Genomic DNA, 19884 nt, shown 5'->3' on the forward strand with positions numbered 1-19884 from the left:
GTATGACAGACCCTAGGTCCAACCACCTCACTACAAATAACTCAATTTCATTTCTTTTTATGGCTGAGTAATATTCCATTCTATATATGTGTCACATATTCTTTATCCACTCATCTGTCGATGGACATTTAGGTTGGTTCCAAGGACATCAACATATATTTTTGAGGGGACACAATTCAACTCATAACCCTGGTCAAATAATGTTGAGAATTAGTCCATACTATGTTACCTTCTTTGTAAATCTGTATTAGCATATTAAGAATCTTGAAGTAAAGGAATCTGTTTATGCTTCTTCTAACTCAGCATTTCCAAAGTACCCACACGTCATTTTATTTACTTAACATCTATTAACATCCTGAGACTCAGTGTTCTGAGAAGCACACTGTGGGAAACGTTGATCAGGAAACCCTTTGACATCTCCATGTGCCAGCGATACCGTTCCACTTCCTAGTTGTTAATGAGGATTTCCATGGCTGCTGTGCTCAGCTAATTGCTCAGTGATGACAATAAGGTTAAGGTTTTAGCAAAACTCTTTCATGATGCTGTCTTACCAGTGCCTGTGCTTCTCCCCACTGACTCACTTAGCAATGTGGTGGGGTAGTCCCCAGAGTGAAGTGGGTAAGAACTTATGCTTAGTAAGCGTTAAGCCCTCTTCACTGCTGGGGGAAAACTAAAAACTGTTAGAGCATATCCTGTGGCTCCTGGCTAAGAAGCATTACAACACTTATTTTAATTAGAAAATGCATTGTGTGTGCATGTGTGCATGCTCATCAAGGGCCAGAATTACTCCTTACTCATATTTGTGTTTTCTAATTGCCTACCACAGGGTCCGGAATTCATTAATGTATTCAATATTTATTTTTGAATGTCCACTCTAATTCATTCACAATGTATTTATTGAATACTAAGTGCTAGGGGTTCAGCAATGAATAAGCACAGATCTCATGCTCTCAAGAACCTTGTATTCAAGTGGAGTAAAACAAACAATAGACGAGACTAGCAATAAGTAAAATGTTTTCAATAGTGATAAATGCTATGAAAAAGAACACAAAACAAGGTGATTTAATAGGGAAGTAGGTGGTTTCGGGGGGATGATGCTTTAGATGGGGTTGCCAGGGAAGGCATCACTGAGGAAGTGACATTTGCACTGAGCCGTGAGTGATGCAAAAGAGCCAGCTATGGAAGATTTAGAAGAACAGCATGTGCAGAGGCCCTGAAGGGGTGAGAGGTTGATATGTTCAGGTGGTAACAGAAAGAACAGTGTGGCTGAACCAGGCTGAGCAAAGGCAGAGCATCAGCTGAGGCCAGAGAATTACACAGGGTGTGCTCAATAAATGGCATTAGAAAATCAAGTTAGACCATGCTTTCTGAAAACAATATCAAGGCAATGGTCTACAAAGGATATTTTTTCAGATGTTAGAACTCACTGATATAAAAACTTATAAGTATATGAAAGTTATTATTACCCTGATATCAAAACTTAAAAATCTCTAAACACTTGGAAACTAAGCAACACACTTCTAAGTATTCTAAAGGTCAAAGAGGAAGCCTCAAGGAAAATCAAAAGATAAGGTGAACCAAATGAAAATACATTATAGCAAAACTTGTGGAAAAGAGCTAAATCAGTGCTGAGTAAAATCTGTAATACTAAACGCTTACATTAGAAAAGAGGAAAAGTCTCAAAGAAATAAACTAAATGCACACCAAAAAAGAAGATCAAAGGAACTGAAAGCAAACAGAAAAAATAAGAGCAGAAACTGCTGAAATTGAAGATAGAAAAATTGAGAAAGTCAATAAAATAAAGAACTGGTTCTTTGCAAAGATCAATAAAATGGACAAACTCTAGCAAGACTTAAAAGTGAAAAATGATAAAATGATACAAATTATCAATATCAGGAATGAAATAGTAGGTATCATCACAGACCCCACAGGCACCAAAGGGATAATAAGAAAATATTACAAAGAATTCTATACAAATGAATTTGACAGCTTACATGAAATGAAGCAAATGCTCAAAAAACACAAACTACTACAATTCACTCTATGAAACAGATCATCTGAATAGCCCTTTATCTATTAAGAAAATTGTACTAATAATTTAAAACCTCCCACCCAAAAACAAATCCCCAGGCCCAGACTGCTTCACTGAAGAATTAACACCAATTCAAAACAATCTTCTCCAGAAAATAGAAGAGGAAGAAACACTTCCCAATTCATTCTATAAAGTTATTATCACCCTGATATCAAAACTTCACAAAGATAGTTCAAAAAAGAAAACTACAAACGAATATTCCTCATGAATACAGACATAAATATCTTTAAAATATATTAACAAATAGAATTCAATGATATATAAAAAGAATTATATACCATGACCAAGCAGGATTTATGCCAGGGATGCAAGATTGGTTTGATATTTCAAAAAGCAATCAATGTAATCCACACATCAACAGGCTGAAGAAGAAATTATATGTGGATTATATTTCCCTCACTGGCCAGAGGTACAACGACATTACAAACCCAGACAGGCTCTCGGAATACTTCAACACAAAGGTGCTTTAGGGCTGGGTGCCTTTGTAAAACAGGGTGCCTAATTTGTTGAACTCCTAAGACATCATAAGTGGTCAAGTTATTGAGGCATGTGCTATCTATTTACTCTATTCTAGGTTAAAATTACCAACTCATACAGTGACTAAGTCTATTTTCCAATTTACAGACACAGAGACAGGGCAAATGGAAAACAGAAAAACCAACACTCAGTTAAGAGTTAATAAAAATACTACTATCTCATTAGCTGATATGACTTGCTTTCAAAACGAATCCTAAAGCACCATTTTAATCAAATTGCCCATTGACAGTTGTAGAGCAAATATGGTGAGGCCTTCTGTCATCTCTTTGAACTGGTGCACTGCAGAGTATCAAGAACCGCTTGCGCGAGGTGGGACCTTCCACACTACCGTGCCAATGGAAAATACGGAGACTGCCAAAAACAAACCAAAAGCCCACACAGGCTTAATGTTAGAAGGGTTTTTATTATGTGACTCAGAAAAATATAACACATCTTAGAGACATCATAGTGGTTTACTCACTTCCTATAAAAATACATTATTTTTAGAGGATTCTAAGAAACTGAAGCAAAGGCAGCTAAACTCATTGTTATCCACCTGCAGGATTGTGGAACACACAGCACCTCATTAGTCTTCAGTTACATAGCCTGAGGGTGAGAGGTTGGGGTGACCAAGTGGTAACGAACCACACTTGGGGAGTAGGCAACTTGCCCAAGGAAGGTGAAGTATCTAAATCCAACTCTAGGTGCTATTTATACATATATCGTTCACCACATCCCAGTTCGTGCATCATAAACTCCTTCCTTCCTTCCTTCCTTCCCTCCCTCCCTCCCTCAGGGACTCTTTCCAATATGGATTCCTCTTCCTCCAATGAAACTATGTTATAGAAGTGGACCTCAAACCTGAAGACATCTTCTATAAGGCTTATTCTGCTCAAGGCAGGGTCATCTAGAGAATTTTGGCTTTGCGTCGCTGATGGTTTCATCATTCAGGAAGCAGGGGGAGGCACAGGGCCAGTGTGTGTGTGCACTGCACAACTGTAGGAGGCACTATTCCCACTGCAGTCCATGTGACGTTGCTCCCTGCAGTTGTGTAGTACACAACACACAGTCCTGAAGGCAGCTTTTTAAACTTCATTTTTCAAGTAAGGGAGAACTGATTAATAAAGGGAAGATGATGAGAGTGTTGGATGAATGGAACTAAATTCCTAGGATTCACAGTAGCTTGGTCAAAAATGATCCTTATACCATAAAAATAATTAATACATATTGTATTGCATTGGGCACTTTACTAAGAATTTTACATATTTTTATCTTTAATCTTCCACTATGACATATTATTCTATTATTCCAATTTTACAGATGAGGAAACTGAGGCAAAAGGAGGTTAAGTAACTTTCCCAAGTTCACCTAGCATGTTAGACTCTGGAGCTGAGTAGCTTAACTATTATACCATCACCCCCAAGAGAAAGCAAAATTCAAAAAATGGTCAGGAAAAGATAACACAATCCTGTGTCCAGACTAAGAGGGAATTTAGCTCTAGAAGAACATTAAAAAAAAAAGAGAGAGGGAGAAAAGAAATTCTGACTAGGGAGTTCAAAGCAATCATTCTGAGGAGGAGAAAGAGTCCTCTGAAGATGATAGTGTACCTGCCCAAGGAATATTCCACTCATTTCACTGTAGAAAGTACAAAAGATGAACAGAGAGGTAGGTGTATAACCAGAGTCAAATGCAAAAGAGTGACAAGTGACCTTTCAGGAGGTTAGAGCACAGCATGACCTGAGATATCAGGAGCCTCAGGACAACTCTCAGTGTGTTAACATATGTGTTCCAGGCCCGAAGGAGGAGGAAAACACATCGCTGCTTGAGGTATATGAAGTAATATTAATTAGGTTTAAATTAAAAAGAGGAATGTTCATTATAATTAGAAAAGGAAGAACAAACACTATTAAGATAAATGGAAGTCAGAGATACATAATACTCCAATAAGTAAACAAATACCTAGAAACTTTACGTTAGTTCAAGTCTTCCTCCTGTGGTTGGTTACAAAGGAACTAGAAGTGAGATCTAGAAGAAATTTCTGCACAATTCTACAAATGGACACAAAGTGTCTGAAGCCTGGAATTAGGTGAATAACATTCTAATATTGAGAGGGATTAAGCTTTCCACACAACCAGCTGGTGAGCTTACCATGGAATACTGGCAGATTTCAAGAATAAAATATTAAAAATTAGTTTGTGAGCACTTATAAAAGGTCATCATCAAAAGCCAGTATAGAATCAAGCGAGGACAAGAATACTAAAATATTTTCACTTATCGTTTTGACAGTGTTGTTACTATTTTATTCCCAACAAAGAATTTCACAAAATTTCATATTACCTTTGTGGTCAAACTAGAAAAACCTGGGGAAAATGATAAAAGGTAGTACACTCATCGTTCTAATATACCTGTTCAAAGAGTTCTGATTACTGGAGTTACCTTGTGCTGGGCCTGAAAGCTCTGTCCTTGGTTCTGTCTCACTTACATTTTTATCCACTTGACCGAGGACCTACAAAAAATACCACCTTATTGCCTGGGCAGCAAAGTGGGGCATACTTCATATTCTGAATGGCAGAATCTAGAACCAAAAAATCCTAGACAGGCTACAATAAGGCCAAAAGTAATAAAATAACATCTATACAAAAATTGCATAAGATCTTGAATCGACATTTAAAATAATCCACTGCACAAATGCTGAAGAGGATAGATTTTAACAGCACTGAATCAATGTAAGACCTTCAGGTGACTACTTAAAGCTCAAAATGAGTTAGCATCCTGCAAACAATCTGGTTATCATCATATTAATGCAGGTAGCATTAATAGAAGGGAGATAGAAACATTCCTATATTCTCTCTGATCAGAAAGCAGAACACAGGACAATGAATGTAGGCCCCATGGAGTACAGTTTCAGATCCAGGGACATCTCTGATGAGAGGTTGTGAGGAAACAAGTTTCCTGATGCTGGAAATTCTCAGAAAGTAGCTAGGACTGATCTGGTAAGTATGCTGTAAAGGATATCCTGCCTTGTGAATACTCAGAGGTTATGGATACCTATAACTTTCCTAGTGGAAGGTTGCACTAGGTAACCCTGAAGCTTCCTACTAGTTTCAAAACTGTTAGATGTTACTCTGGAAGCTTCTCAGCACCTCATCTTGTTATCCCCTGGGGCTATGTATAATATTATGTATCCCTGCTGCCAGGCCCATATGCTGCCTTCCATATAGACCCACTGGATCCTGGGAAAACAGGATGCTCCTGGACTTTGGGTTCACATAAGATTCCTGACGTTCCCTGCTTACTTGTCACTCCCCCACCTCCATGTAGATCTATGGTGGGCTCCCCAAATTATGGTGAAGAGATAATTGTTTGTCTTTTATTTTTCATGCTCAATTGTTTTCACTAAAATATTTTTTACCCCCAACTCTACCTCGCCAGATGGACAATTTTAGTGTGATACTGTCATTGCTAAATCTTCCTATTTCAAATGCTACAATGAGGTCTTTTATACATTGTCCCTGAAGCTCAGGGAACAGCAGCTCATAGCATCAACTGGTCAATACCTGCTCATCCCAACCCCTGCACAAAGTCTTCTACGCCACCATCATTTTTATTAAATTGTGATCTCTTCCCAAAGTTCCTCTTCATGTTCTCCTGAAGATGAAAGAGCAAAACAAGGGTCAAAGGAAAAAGAGAAGTCTGACCTGTAACAAAAACAAAACAACCCTCCCCCCAAAAGCCCCACAAACAAACAAACAAATAAACCCAAAAGCTGTTTTGGCCTAAAATTTTTTTAAAAAACTATCAAGATGCCTTAAACCGTAAGAGCCCAGTACCTTTTACCATGGTTAAACACCAGCCAAACAACACTGCAAATTGCCAGTATGTTGAAAACTCCTCTGATACGTTCAAAGTGGTCAATCGAATTTCACTTATGAAAATCATCTTGGCTTTTCTCTGTAAGATGCTTAGGAAAGCATTTAAACCCCCTTCCAACAACTGAGCTTTTTAAAGATGAAGACAAAGTACTTACTGAGAAAAGTGTATCAGGTACTGCCAAATCTCAGCCCCTCAGCACGCACTAATTATAATCTCATTTAGAATTTTATTATTGATACACACTTAAATCTCAGGGACAAAACTGCAGTTAGTTTGCTTGCAACAAGCCTTGTCTCAAAGATTAATGACTCAGAAGAGGTAACTGATGGGCCTCAGCTGAAATAAATTTTAAAATAACTATTCCATTATCTGAAGAAACAGACACCAGGCAGTACATTTGTTTAGTCAATGAAGCTGGGAGCTCCAGGAGATGTATGTGAACATACAAGCCTGGAGAGGAAAATATTAGGTCCTCGTATTTATAAATTTACAAATTATAAAGAAACTTATTAAAAGAATTGAGAGTACTCTTCCGACACTCTTAAGATATTAATAAATGGCAGGGTTGTATCTCCATTAATGCCTCTGTTGGTTTTCTGGTTATTTCCCTTTTCTTTGCCTCACTAGCATGCAAGTGCCATTTTTCCTCCTTCAACCCTCAAAGAAGCTGAATTACTAAAACCTAGTTGACACAGTGCAAACAAAAACATGTCCACTTGCAGAACCACTTGTTCCCCAAAACGTGGTAAGACTGAGGCTAGAGAAAGAGGCTGACTTTCTCAGTGGGGTGACTGATGAAAAAGGAAGGTATGGAGAAGAGCAAAGCAGAGAAAAAGGAAGGCAATTCTGCCAAATGGACAGGAGACCAAAGAAGGGACACAGTGCTGAGCTGCCCTGAGTGTGAACATTCCTATTACCTGTGGGCCACCTGCCACTCCACAGCCCTAGACTTAAGCCCCTGAACAGAGACTGGGAAGACGGGGTATCTTGTTACGAAGAGGAGGCAAAAAAGAAAACCTTCCGCACGCCTGAGGTGGAACTGAGCATAACATTTAGGATTTCCTTAGAAGCTGATATGGCAGCAGAAACACTAGCGCTGCCAGATGTATCATCCCTGAGTTTCTTGATTTACGAGTCAGAAGAGGGTCCCTTGGGTGGTTTACCAACAGAATGCATGAAGGAAAGGCCTCTTGAGCATTTGCCTGTCATAATGGCATAAACACTGATTCTCACCTCCCCAAGTCAAGACACATCACTCACCTGCAGCAGGCTCTGCTATTAAATCTGGAAGCACTAAAAGCGGAAGGAGCCCCAGTGAGGACCAGCATGAATTCTGCAGTGCGCCAGCCAACCGTTCAGGAAGGAGGCAAAAGTACAGCCAAGGAACTGACCAAGGGAGGCAATTCAGGCAGACCAGGCTTCTGAAGAAACGTGATGAGGTCCATCAGTGGCCAATACATACATTAGACCACTATTAGAAGCTGTGATGGGAAGAGCGCTGTGTTCAAGTGCTGCTTCCCTGCCTTGCAACGTGACTCTGGGAAGACAGCTTCGGCCTCCTGGGCCCCAATCACCATCTCCACAAAACAAAGTTAATATAATAACCACCATTTATTGAACCCTTAACTAAATGCTAGGCACTGTTCTAAGAACTTAATTTCACATTTTCTTTTATCCTTACAATAGTTCTATGAAATAGGTACTATTATTATTATATTTTTTAAGCATGAAATTTGTTATATTTTTATTTTATTTTATTATTTTTTTTATTAGTTTCTGCTTTACAACAAAGTGAATCAGTCATACATATACATCTGTTCCCACATCCCTTCCCTCATGCATCTCCCTCCCTCCCACCCTCCCCATCCCACCCCTCCAGGTGGTCACAAAGCAGAAATAGGTACTATTATTATCCCATCTTAGATAAACAGAAATTTAAAATTATTGACACAGAGGAGTACCTAGAGACTAGGCAGGAATGAGAGAATATGAACTCAACAGAAGCCCAGTCACCAACACACATTCAGCTCATGCCAAGCTTCCCTTGTCAAATCATCAGCTGGCCCCTCTCCGTCTGATTCAGTGAATTGCTGAGAGAATCAAAGACAAAATCTCTGTAAAATACATTATATTAGTTATTCCTGCAGTTCCACTCTTCTCACTGCTCGTGACTTATGCACCAATTAAAACTCTCCTGGGAGAATCTTTCTGATTCTACTCAAGTCAGAGTGAAGGACACACACATGCTTGGTGGCTTGTTCAAACACTAGTCACTCATAAAGGCTCATATGTGGAAGGCAATGCTCTAAGATTTATTCCGTAGAAAAGTATCAATTCTTATCCTAAAGTGGGGGAAAAAAGAAAAAAAGAAAAAAAAAAGGCCTGCTCAGCAGTCTGTCTGTAATAGCTATACTACAGTCCTTTCTGTGAGGAGAAAGTTCCAAGTGAACAACTGCTCTGGATCACTTCATCCCTGTTTCTGTGTGTGTGTGTGTGTGTGTGTGTGTTTGAAGGCAGTGGCTCTCAAACTTTACCATGCATCAGAGTTTGTCAAACTACCAACTGCAGGGTCCCACCCCCAGAGTTCCTGATTCCGAAGGTCTTTGGTGGAGCCTGAGAATTTGCTTGTCTAGTAGGTTCTAGGTGATGTTGAGGCTGCTGGTCTGGGAACCAGACTCTGAGAACCACTGGTCTAGGGCGCAGTCTATTAAAACAAGTCAATCTTCATCTCAGGCTGCCTGCAGGTGTGCAAAAAAAATTAAGGAATAGAAGTATTTGCTTCTTTTTAAACTGCTATTGTTTCAGCTTCCAATGCCAGTGGGCAACTCTCTTCAACAATCACTGAGTAATTAATCCTTTCCTCAGTACTGAGAAGTCAATAAACAAACAACAATTAGGTGTCTGATCCAGGACAAGGACCTCTGGAGTGTAAAGACATTAACTCGTGACAGTCCTGCCCCAAAGAAACTGCCCAGCTATTCAGGACAGTTTAGGAGGGAATTCTAGTTTGATGGGCCCAAGCACTTGCATCTCATCCATGTGACGACTCCATCCATCGTGTAGTTCTGAGCAAAGTAAGATTCTGTGCTAAGTGCTGTCAAGGTGCACAAGGAAACACACAGATGGATGTTCTGGGTTTTCCCTCCTGTATACAGACTCCTTAAACTTTTTGATGGCCTTTAAAAACCTGTAGATGATAAGAATTGTGCAAATATGTTTCAACACAATAAAAAAAATCTGTAAAAAGCTGCACTGGTTTTAACATTTACAAAGAATACACCAGAGTATTAATAATTCTCTTGTCATTAATCATTGTCCAGAGTTAAATATCATTTTGTTAACCACGAAGTCTGTATTAAAATTACTCCAAAGAGTAAATATAAATTAGAAATATTTCTCCCTGGACCACTTATTTTTCTCTAAGCACAACTTTTATTTCACCTTCAGGCACAATTTTTCATTTGAAAAGATAACTATGCTTTCAAAGTGAATTTAATTACAAGCCTTTTTTCATGACTACATTTCAGTGAATGGGTAAAGAAAAAGCTATTTAATCTAACAAAGTTTCACTTTAGCACTCAGCTAAATAGAAGATTTCAAAGGAAATTCTGCTTAAAGATATGATAAAATACCATAAGATCCTGGTTTCAAGAGAAATTCGATTTCATTTTGTAAGTTGAGCAAATGAGCTTATTAGTCAAAGTGAACTTATAAGATCTCTATAGGTTTCATAAACTGAAGCAAAATAGTTCACTTGAATTGCTATGCATCTCCCTAGTATTTCTTAATGCGAAACAATGTATTTGTAGAAATCATCATTCTTTCTCAGGGAATAATTTACCAGGCTCTCATTTCAACTTAAAATCTTGAATTCTACAGGACACATTCATACAAAATGTCAAAGTTCAGGAACACTAGACACTAAAAGAAATGTTTTATAATAGTAAAGTTTTTAGAACGTGTATAATTCCATTTATATTCTCAAGCTTTTCAATTCTATTTATCTTAAAACTAGTTTTATAAACTATTATAATAAAATTAGTTTCATAAACTGTTATGATTATAATTCAATATCATTCAATAATATATTTGAGAAATGTCTGGTAACTCTCTTGTTATTAGGTAATTTAATGATTCAAATATCCTATTATTTTGATGTTATTTGCACTTATTAAGTTACCTTTTAATGAAAACACAAACAAAAAACCTTTTCCAAAAAGTATCAGAAAGATTTTTATTTTGAAGATGGGGAAAGCAAAGTATGGTTAAGCTAAAAGGTCTCTCCAACTGCACGGTTGAGTCTCTAACAAGATAAGTAATTCTCTGTATCAATTGTTATCACCCAGGAAAATACCCTACCAGGCAGAAAACTGCTGTTCCTACTATCCAGAGTGAACTAAAGTAGAAATTAAAGAAAGCCAACTATGAAATCTATGTGAAAAATAAGAAATAAGCAGCTCCTAATCAACTAAGAAATGAGATTGATAAGCTCCTTATGTGCCCAGCTGAATATGGCATTGAAACACAAGGACCAAGCTTATCTCATGTTTGTTTTCTTCAAGTGGCTGCAAATAGATAATGGCTACCAGCAGGACCTACCTTACAAGTACACAGTCTAGTTCCACAAGTAGATCACAATGGCACCAAATTCATACCTTTTCACAAGAAGGAAGATTTACTGTCAATATTAAATTGGCAGCAAATGAACAGGGAAGCGAGAGACTGAAAACAAAAAACTCATCACACAGATGCAAACTAACACCCCTCACACAGACACAGTCTCAAAAAGTGTTTCACGTTATCTTGTGCCGGTTATGGGTACCTGCAGCGACCAATGGACACTGAGTGGCAATCATCTCCTTGTCACCTCTGTGCTTGATCACATGTCACACTTTGCCCTTCACTTCAGCACCTCAGCTCTTGAAGACTCACAGTACACAAGGCCAGTTTCTCATGAGATGTTTCAGGATTGTGAGCTATTGATGTTACAGGTCATGCCAGTAATCCCGGACCAACACACAAGCTTCTCCCCAGTCAGAAAGAACATGCAAAAAATTCCTTATCAGACAGTTGGCAGGAGCACAAGGGAAATTGATTTTTATGTCATATTTGTTGGTAGAATATCCCTGGCTTCAAAGCAAAGTTTAGAGTAACAGTACACAGTCACTAAAGACTGAGTTCCGAAGTTTATCACTGGTTAAACTCACGTATCTGTGATACAAAGCAGACATTTAAGAATGGTGAACATATGACCCTGTACTTATGCTTAACTAACTGGCAATTCTTTCCCTGAGTCAGCTAAGCCAGGTTTTGCTGTTCTAAGAGAAAAGTTAAATTCAAAGACAGTAAAGCTTACAGGGAAAAATATCCCATTATTTAAAAAGGAAGGGAGGGAGGGAGGGAGGAAGCAAGGGAGGCAGGAAGCAAGGGAGGGAGAAAGGAAGGAAATCCTACCATAACCATTCTGCATGCTGCTCAGGCACTGAAGAGGTTTACCCAATGAAATTACCTTTCACCATTGGTTTCAGGATACAAGACCATTAAAATTAGAACACACTAAAAAAATCCCATTATAGTTTCATGAAATCTGCCTGCTGTGGAAAAATACCAAAATGCAGTCTCACATAGGCTGATCATGTTAGAGTATAATATTTATTAATCTTCATCATTTATGATCACTCTCACAACCAAATTAACCCTAACACAAACTTTCACATTTAGAAACACAGACAGCAAACTGATTTTTCAACTATTTTGCTTACATGTACTTTTCAATTGTCATGCAGTGCTCATAATTAGGAGATACTACTATACATTAATACTCTCATATTATGCTTATTAAGAACCAAATTCAGAGGGTAGAAAAATGCCAACATAAATTCATTCTCCAAAACTGCCCACGAATGTATTGTCACTGTTCTTTCTAATCATATATTTATAGTACATTCTTCAGTAAAAGGTATAACTGTAGTCACATAACAATAGTTATGATGAGGCAATATCATTTCAAGAAAGAAATACAACAAATGAAACTAAAAATTGAAGAGAAGCAATCGGGGCATATAAAAATCATTTGAGAACACCACACAAACTCCAATGTTTTCCACTTTCCAGTTGGAAAGAACATGCACAAAGTTTTTTTAAGACAGTTGTCAGGAGTGCATGAAAAATTGGCTTTCATGTCATGTATGTTGAGAGAAGATCAATGTCATTGAGGAAAAAGGACTGTGTTCATTATCTTTTGGGTCTGTCTATATCATCTATAGCTGAGAGAAGTTTTTGTCTTGCTTTCTTATTGATATGGGATCCCAGACAAACATTTACCAGATTGGTCAGCTGCTTCGTTGAATACTCCTGCTCGAAAAAAGAAGATTCAAATTTAGTACACTAAAACACATGTATGTGATCAATGCAAAAAACAGGCAGATAGATATTCAGGTCTCAGTGGATAGTTACTGAGCACTAGAAATCAGTGTAAAGCAGTGGAAACTGTAGTCAAGACATGGAAGACACACTGTTTATAGAGCTGTAATAGTGGGGAATAAGGATACCTATAGTACACACTTGAAACAGGAAGCACTAGAATCTTTTTAATATGGCACATAACATACCAATTAAGATCACACACTATGCTTCTTTCTATGACAGTCTTTGTTATTAGGTTATCAAAATACACTGACATTACAAAATTTTTAAATGCCACTAAGTAAGCAGTTTCTAGCACTGTACCTTTTGCAAACATTTTAGGTAAGAGAAAAAAATCTCCAACCACAGAACAACTCTTCTGAGATATAACAAATGAATAAGGTAACAAAGGACAAAAAGTTACTGGTTTTTAAACCCTCTTATTATAATTGGTAGCTAGAAAGTAAAATTAAGACAACAGTTGACCCTTGAACAATGCAGGGATTAGGGGTGCTGACCCTCCATGCAGTGGAAAACCTGCACATAATTATAGTTAGCCCTCCTCATCCAAGGTTCCTCTATATTCGAGGATTCAACCAACTGAGGATCATGTAGTACTATAGTATTTACTATTGAAAAGATTTGCATATAAGTGAACCTGTACAGTTCAAATCCATGTTGTTCAAGGGTCAACTATGTAAGTATTATTTTGCTGTACAAATCAATTTAGTTCCTGAATTTCAGATAAGTTGTTAGGATGAGCATGAATAGGAGCTCATCGGAAAGTTTTATATCTTCATTTGGTTCTGGAGGATGAACAGTAAGAGTTCAGCTTGGGAAAGAGTTGTGTACTATCATCTAATAAGAAAAGAACATGTCTTCATTGGAGGTAACCAATAAAGACAGTGCAATTTCAAAACATGAGAAAGAGTTCATCTTAAAACTTCAGCAAACTGCTCAGTTTGTGTATCTGATCTCTGAGAGCACCTGTAAACACCTCATAAATTCTCTCAAGTAATCACTCAACATTTAGAAAGTACCACCCAAGCACTGCACTAGACATTGTGGAAAGTTCTCGGAAAACAGGACAATCCGGGCTGCTGGGAAATTTTCACTGTATTACAAATATCAGTTAGTTAAAGCTTTTCCAAAATACGATTACTAAAAATTTTAGTCCACTATATTAAAAGAAGAAACCCTAAAATGGGCATCGTTCTTACATCAAATAATGGACCTCTACAAGCTGTGCTTTTTCTCTTCAGCTACTTGTCCTTTTACCCCAAACCCCTTCCTCAGTACCAACCCCAAAGTGTTTACAGCTTATTTTATTAAATGGATTCTAGCAACATCAGCAGTTCATCTGCATCTGGTTTAGCATTTTGGTTCTCAAATGACGGAGGTCAATGGGACAAAAAGTGGTGACATTTTTCTCAATTCTGGTGTATTGATTAAATCACTGAAAATAACATGTACATTTCTACTTTGCTCTCAGCCCTACAGTGGGCACATTTACACAAAGTTCAGCTAATGGCAGACTAAAACTCATTTCATTTTTCTAGAGTGTTGAAACTAGAAAGGATGAGCCTGATAATGTAAATATAAATAATTCCTTACTTCCTTACCCAGTCAAATGAAATAAAAATTTACTTAGCTTTTACCCACGATGTTTACAGTATTAATAAATGTGAACACTAGAGTCATTGATGGAATAAGATTTGGTGATAATTTGAACACTTCTCATATTTTCATTAAATCTGTCTTCACATACTGCCTATCTAGACAAATGATATGTAATAACAATCGTACCAAAAAGCTCCCTGTATTGAGCATTCTCTGGTGATATATGTTGAGTTGAACTGTGTCAAAAAAATTCAGCAACCACAATAACACTTGTTATAAGTAGTATTTTTCTCTACTTACCTATATATTCACACAAAAGAAAAATAATCTCATCTATACTTAAGGTAAAATCTAATGTAGGATGAGGTTAAATTTAGCTATTTAAATATTAATATACCAATCATCACTATTACATGTCAGTGTGTTCCGGCCATCACCCATTCATTGTTCAGGGCTACAAGAAGGTTTAAGTTATATAACAGACTTTAGCTTGTGAATCATTTCAATGTTGCTATATTCAATTTGTCCTGATGTTAACCAATTTCAGCCTTCTCCTACAACACAGATGTAGGATAAACACAGCTAAAGTTCAGACTCTGGCTGTCTTTCCAGATAATTACTGACTGCTACAGTTCACAAAGTCTCAAAAGGATTTGATTAGGCAAAGGGCATTGCATAAACAGTGTGAAGATGGTAAAGAACTGGCATAAGTAGTTCATGCTAAAAAAGCAAATGTTTCTATTTCACCCATATGATTTTGAATTATATAATATACAAGAACAGCACAATGGATAAGGAATAAAAACTTAATTGACTGTTTCCCAGCTCTCACCCTATGCTCTTTGATCCAGCGTTCCATGTCATTCTCAGTTAGATAGTAGGCTTTAATATAGGTTTCCACAAATTCTTTATCTGGAATCGGTCTAATATCTGTTAGTTTTTCAAGTTTCATTAAAAACTGTTGAAAATCCAATTGCATCAAGGCACGACCCTCATTACTACACTTCTTGACGTTGGCATATCTAAGACACACAAGAATAAAAAAACATAAATGATGGGATGGTTAGAAAAAGAAACCTTTAGGTACTTAAACTTTTCTCTAATCCACATTTGGTGAGATTCTATGAGAAAAAAGAGCACATGAGCCTTGAGTCAGAAGGACTGGGCTGTGTTCCAGCCCTGTGACTAAGCAGTCATTTTACCTATCTGGGCCTCAGTTTCCTCATTTTCAAAGCAAAAAGATCAAATAACTTCTAAGGTTTCTTCCTGCTCTACAGACCATAGTTCTGCCTACTCAATTAACATAATCACCTGTAAGAATGTTAAACTGGTATTTAACTGGTATTCCAGTTAATCTGGCTGCCAAGAATTATTTATAAAACTCAGCTATGAATATTCCCAAGTAATCTTAGCTTCATAAAACTGTTCAATATTTTAACTACTCAATGCAAAGAAAACAAATGAAATAACTCTCCCATAAACATTCAGCAAACCTAAGAAACATGTAAGCATATAAGCATAGAAAGTACATATTTTTCATAAAATAACACTTTATAGACTTATTCTGAGACCCCACACTACTAAAAAACTGTTCTAAGATGGACTAGTAATAAGAATAAATATGTTAACCCTAACAGTACATTTTATTATTCATAAATCAGTGTCTCATTCCTTCAATCATACAAAATGTGGAGAATTCAACACTAGGAAATGAGGTACTTCCCCTAAGGAAATCTGCAAGAAAACTAGTTTATATTATTTAAAGTGACCAAGCTTTTTTTAAAAAAAATAAGAAGTGTTTTATACACAAATATAACATTTGTTATTCACTTTTCTACTACTAAATAAATTTGTTAACAGTACAATCCAGTCATGATTGTTGACGGAGAGCCATTTTGGGATTTACAGCACTGCTGGTTTCAACCCTAACCCTAACCCTAACCCCAACCCTAACCCCTAACCCTAACAGACTGGATGGTGTATTATACAAAATGCCAAGGCTGTTGTCAGCTTGTCACCGTCACTTCCACTTTCAAACACATTCTTTTTTTATAACAAATAAGAACCGATGAGAAATCAGATAAGTGATAGTGTGAAAATTCAACTGATGTGCAATTCTAGATCACTGTGAATGGTCTTTGAAATAGCAGTTTGCTTTCCAGGGATATATTAAATATCAGTATTACTGATTCTTATTTGTATTCTAGATGTTACAGGCAGAGTAAGCATGGTCTCTGAGTAAGTGGGAAAATTACTTTTGATCTGTAAACTCAACATATGAAAGATTGATACGGTTTAAAATGATATAATAATGACATTAACAGTGATATAGTGGTTATGAGGACTGATTTTGCCATTAGAAAATGAGGAGTTCATAAGCCTTCTCTGCATTTAAAAACTGTGTGATCTTGGACAAGTTACTTAACCCCTTTAGCCTTGAGTTTCTGAGGCTAGGCTATCTCTCTGTTGACAAAACAGAGAGAATACTACCACCAAAGAGAGTTTATGTTAGGATAGAATCCTGTGAAGGGCTTGGTTCAGTAAATGACAAATAGCACTCAATGAATACTATGTATATCAACATTGTAATAATTGTATTAGGTAATAATAATTATTACTAGTTTAATTTTCAGATAACCATTAGATGCTGCATTCCTCACTCCTTTACTAGCTGATTCTAAGTCACCAGCAAGAAAAAAAAGTGACACAGTGGCGTTTAAGGTCTCTTTTCTAATTACATTCCAAAGTTAAACCTGAATTACTATGAGACTGTCTGTTATTTATCACTATTTATCACCATCTCTACCAATTCTCTGCATCCATTAGTGATAACATATAATGTTATTCATATATTATGATTTATCACTGGAGAATCAGATAATGCTTTCATGAAAAACTTACCCTTCCACAATTGTTCTATTAGCCAGACGTATACAATGTTCCCAAAGTATATTAGACACGGGCAAGGGTATCCGAACTCTCTTAGAAACTTCATTTAACCTCGTGTTAAACTGCTCAAATTCCTAAGAAGACAAAAATCATGGCCATATGTGAATATAATTATAATGTTACATTGCTTTCCCATCTTAGAGGCAAAAAAGATTTTAAAACGCTCAGAATGAAATCAAGTAAAACAAAGAGAGATAATGCCAAAGATAATTTGGACTTAGTGTGAAGTGTTTTTTTAAGTATATCAAATTGAATAAATCATGTTGTAATACAGAGTACACTACATTTCATCTCAAAGGAAATAAGTGTCATTAACTGATTAAACAATGTTCAAGTGTTTCTACATCTCAAATTTTTCTATGACTGTCAGTATGTCTTTAAAATATCTTTAAGAAACCCAGATTTTAAAAAAGCGTTTTAATGAGCTTTCACCTCAGAGTGAACTATTTGTAATTTGTAGCTGTACACCTTACAGAGCAATCTGATAAATTATTCTCTTTCCTAAACATTCTTTTAAAGTAAATAAATTATTACATACTGAATGATTCAAAAGTCATGTAATAGTTGTAAATCTTTAGCACCAAAAAAACTCCATAATATACATTATCTCATTACCTATTGAAAAATTGAACATTTTTATTACTTATTAGTACCTTTTGTGATACCACTCTACTAAAAATAAAATATATGTAACTAATTTAGAAAATTTCAACAGCTACATGAAAGCAGCAGATGGTTCACCCTTCAGTAAATTTATTTCTGATTTCTTTAGACTATTATCATCTAAATATGTTCATTTACAAAAGTAAATGCTGTTGATCCTTTCTCGACAATACAGTTCAAATAACTTTAACAAGCCTTAAAATGATATTTTTCTTTAGTTTCCTCAATAGAGAAACTACACAATGTGTACCAAGTCAAGACTGACATGTGTTCAAATAACACACAGGTGGAAAAAAATCTGATCATCACTAATCAAGCTACCACATGATCGTTGTGTTATCTCTAGCTGCTTCCTAAATCACACTATTTTAATGATTTTTGACAGTTAACTGCTTTTAATCATTTATCAGAAAGAAGTAGGTCTTCAGTCCACTAAGCTTACCTTTGAAAATCAAAGTAAATAAGTAATTGCTCTTCCTCTTTTTCATTTCATGAATCTAGCAAAACAGTATTTGCTACTCTATTTATACTTCACTACACTAAACTCTGCTTTAGATTTCAAGAGTCATAATTCAATACTTTTCATTAATATTTTAAAGATAAATTTATAGGCTTACTATATGAAATGCCATTCTACTCATTGCTAAATCCAATGTTCAAGAATGCTTATTGTTAAATGAATAATAAAACTATTTCATTTTACTTATGATTCTTTTGGGACAGATTCTTTTGCAGACTGCTTTTACCTAAAGGTTTGGACTTGGAAAAGTAACAGAACAAAAGTTATCATAAAAGTTTCTTTTCTTTTTTTAATAAATTTATTTATTTATTTTTGGCTGCGTTGGGTCTTCTTTGCTGTGCGCAGGCTTTCTCTAGTTGTGGCGAGCAGGGGCTACTCTTTGTTGCGGTGCGCGGGCTTCTCATTGCAGCGGCTTCTCTTGTTGCGGAGCACAGGCTCTAGGCGCACGGGCTTCAGTAGTTGTGGCACGTGGGCTCTAGAGCACAGGCTCAGTAGTTGTGGTGCATGGGCTTAGCTGCTCTGCGGTATGTGGGATCTTCCCGGACCAGGGCTCGAACCCGTGTCCCCTGCATTGGCAGGCGGATTCTCAACCACTGCGCCACCAGGGAAGTCCCATAAAAGTTTCTTTATGAGAGAAAGTCTTAAACTGCTGAAACTTGGGTTCAGGTTAATAATCTGAATAACACTGGTTCTTTCTTGTAATATTAATGTTTCTTGGAATTAAGAATAACTGAAGCAAGTAGCCTCTTCTAGTATGTATATTCACTGAAGGTAGAGTTTCTTTTTTCTTGTATCCCCATAAGTACCATAATCAGCATGTCATAAAAAACAGAAACAACTTTTCAAAAACAGAACTGTTCAAAAAAGAAGGGGTGTGATTTATAAATTACATGTATCTTTTACATTCCAAATTAAAATTTCCAGCTGAAGTCTCCTAGGTGATCTAGAAATCAAAGTTCTTCCAGGGTGGCAATTATAGAGCATGCTTAGATCTCATGCTAATACCTAGACATTGTTAACTGATCTGGCACCCTTAGTTCCTTGAGTCTGGGGATAGCCCGAGAGTCCTCAACCCAGCCCTCCAGAAAGGTGCCAGACATCACTGGGAGCTGGCACACCAGCTAAATTCAGCTGCTATCTCTGTTTTGATCTCTGGCTTTGTTTACTGGTTCTCAAGTGTCCCAGCCTATTATCTACTGCCTTGGACTAAGCAGGTAAGAATGTTGGTGTAAATGAGGTAAGTCAA

General features: G+C 36.8%; 1 protein-coding gene across 1 annotated transcript in view; it reads right to left on the reverse strand.

Annotated features, from left to right (window-relative positions):
- Positions 1–11811: 11811 nt before the first annotated feature.
- The window catches only part of VPS50 (VPS50 subunit of EARP/GARPII complex), a 129838-nt gene continuing 121765 nt past the window's right edge, over positions 11812–19884 (reverse strand). Inside the window, exons 26-28 of the mRNA XM_081244658.1 lie at positions 17408–17529; positions 15339–15528; positions 11812–12835 (exon numbers count right to left, since the gene is read on the reverse strand). Coding sequence (XP_081100784.1) covers positions 12716–12835; positions 15339–15528; positions 17408–17529 — 432 coding nt within the window. The 3' untranslated portion in view covers positions 11812–12715. The remainder of the gene's footprint in view (positions 12836–15338; positions 15529–17407; positions 17530–19884) is intronic.

This window comes from Mesoplodon bidens (assembly GCF_964165515.1).
Source record: "Mesoplodon bidens genome assembly, chromosome: 9".
Lineage (NCBI taxonomy): Eukaryota > Metazoa > Chordata > Mammalia > Artiodactyla > Ziphiidae > Mesoplodon > Mesoplodon bidens.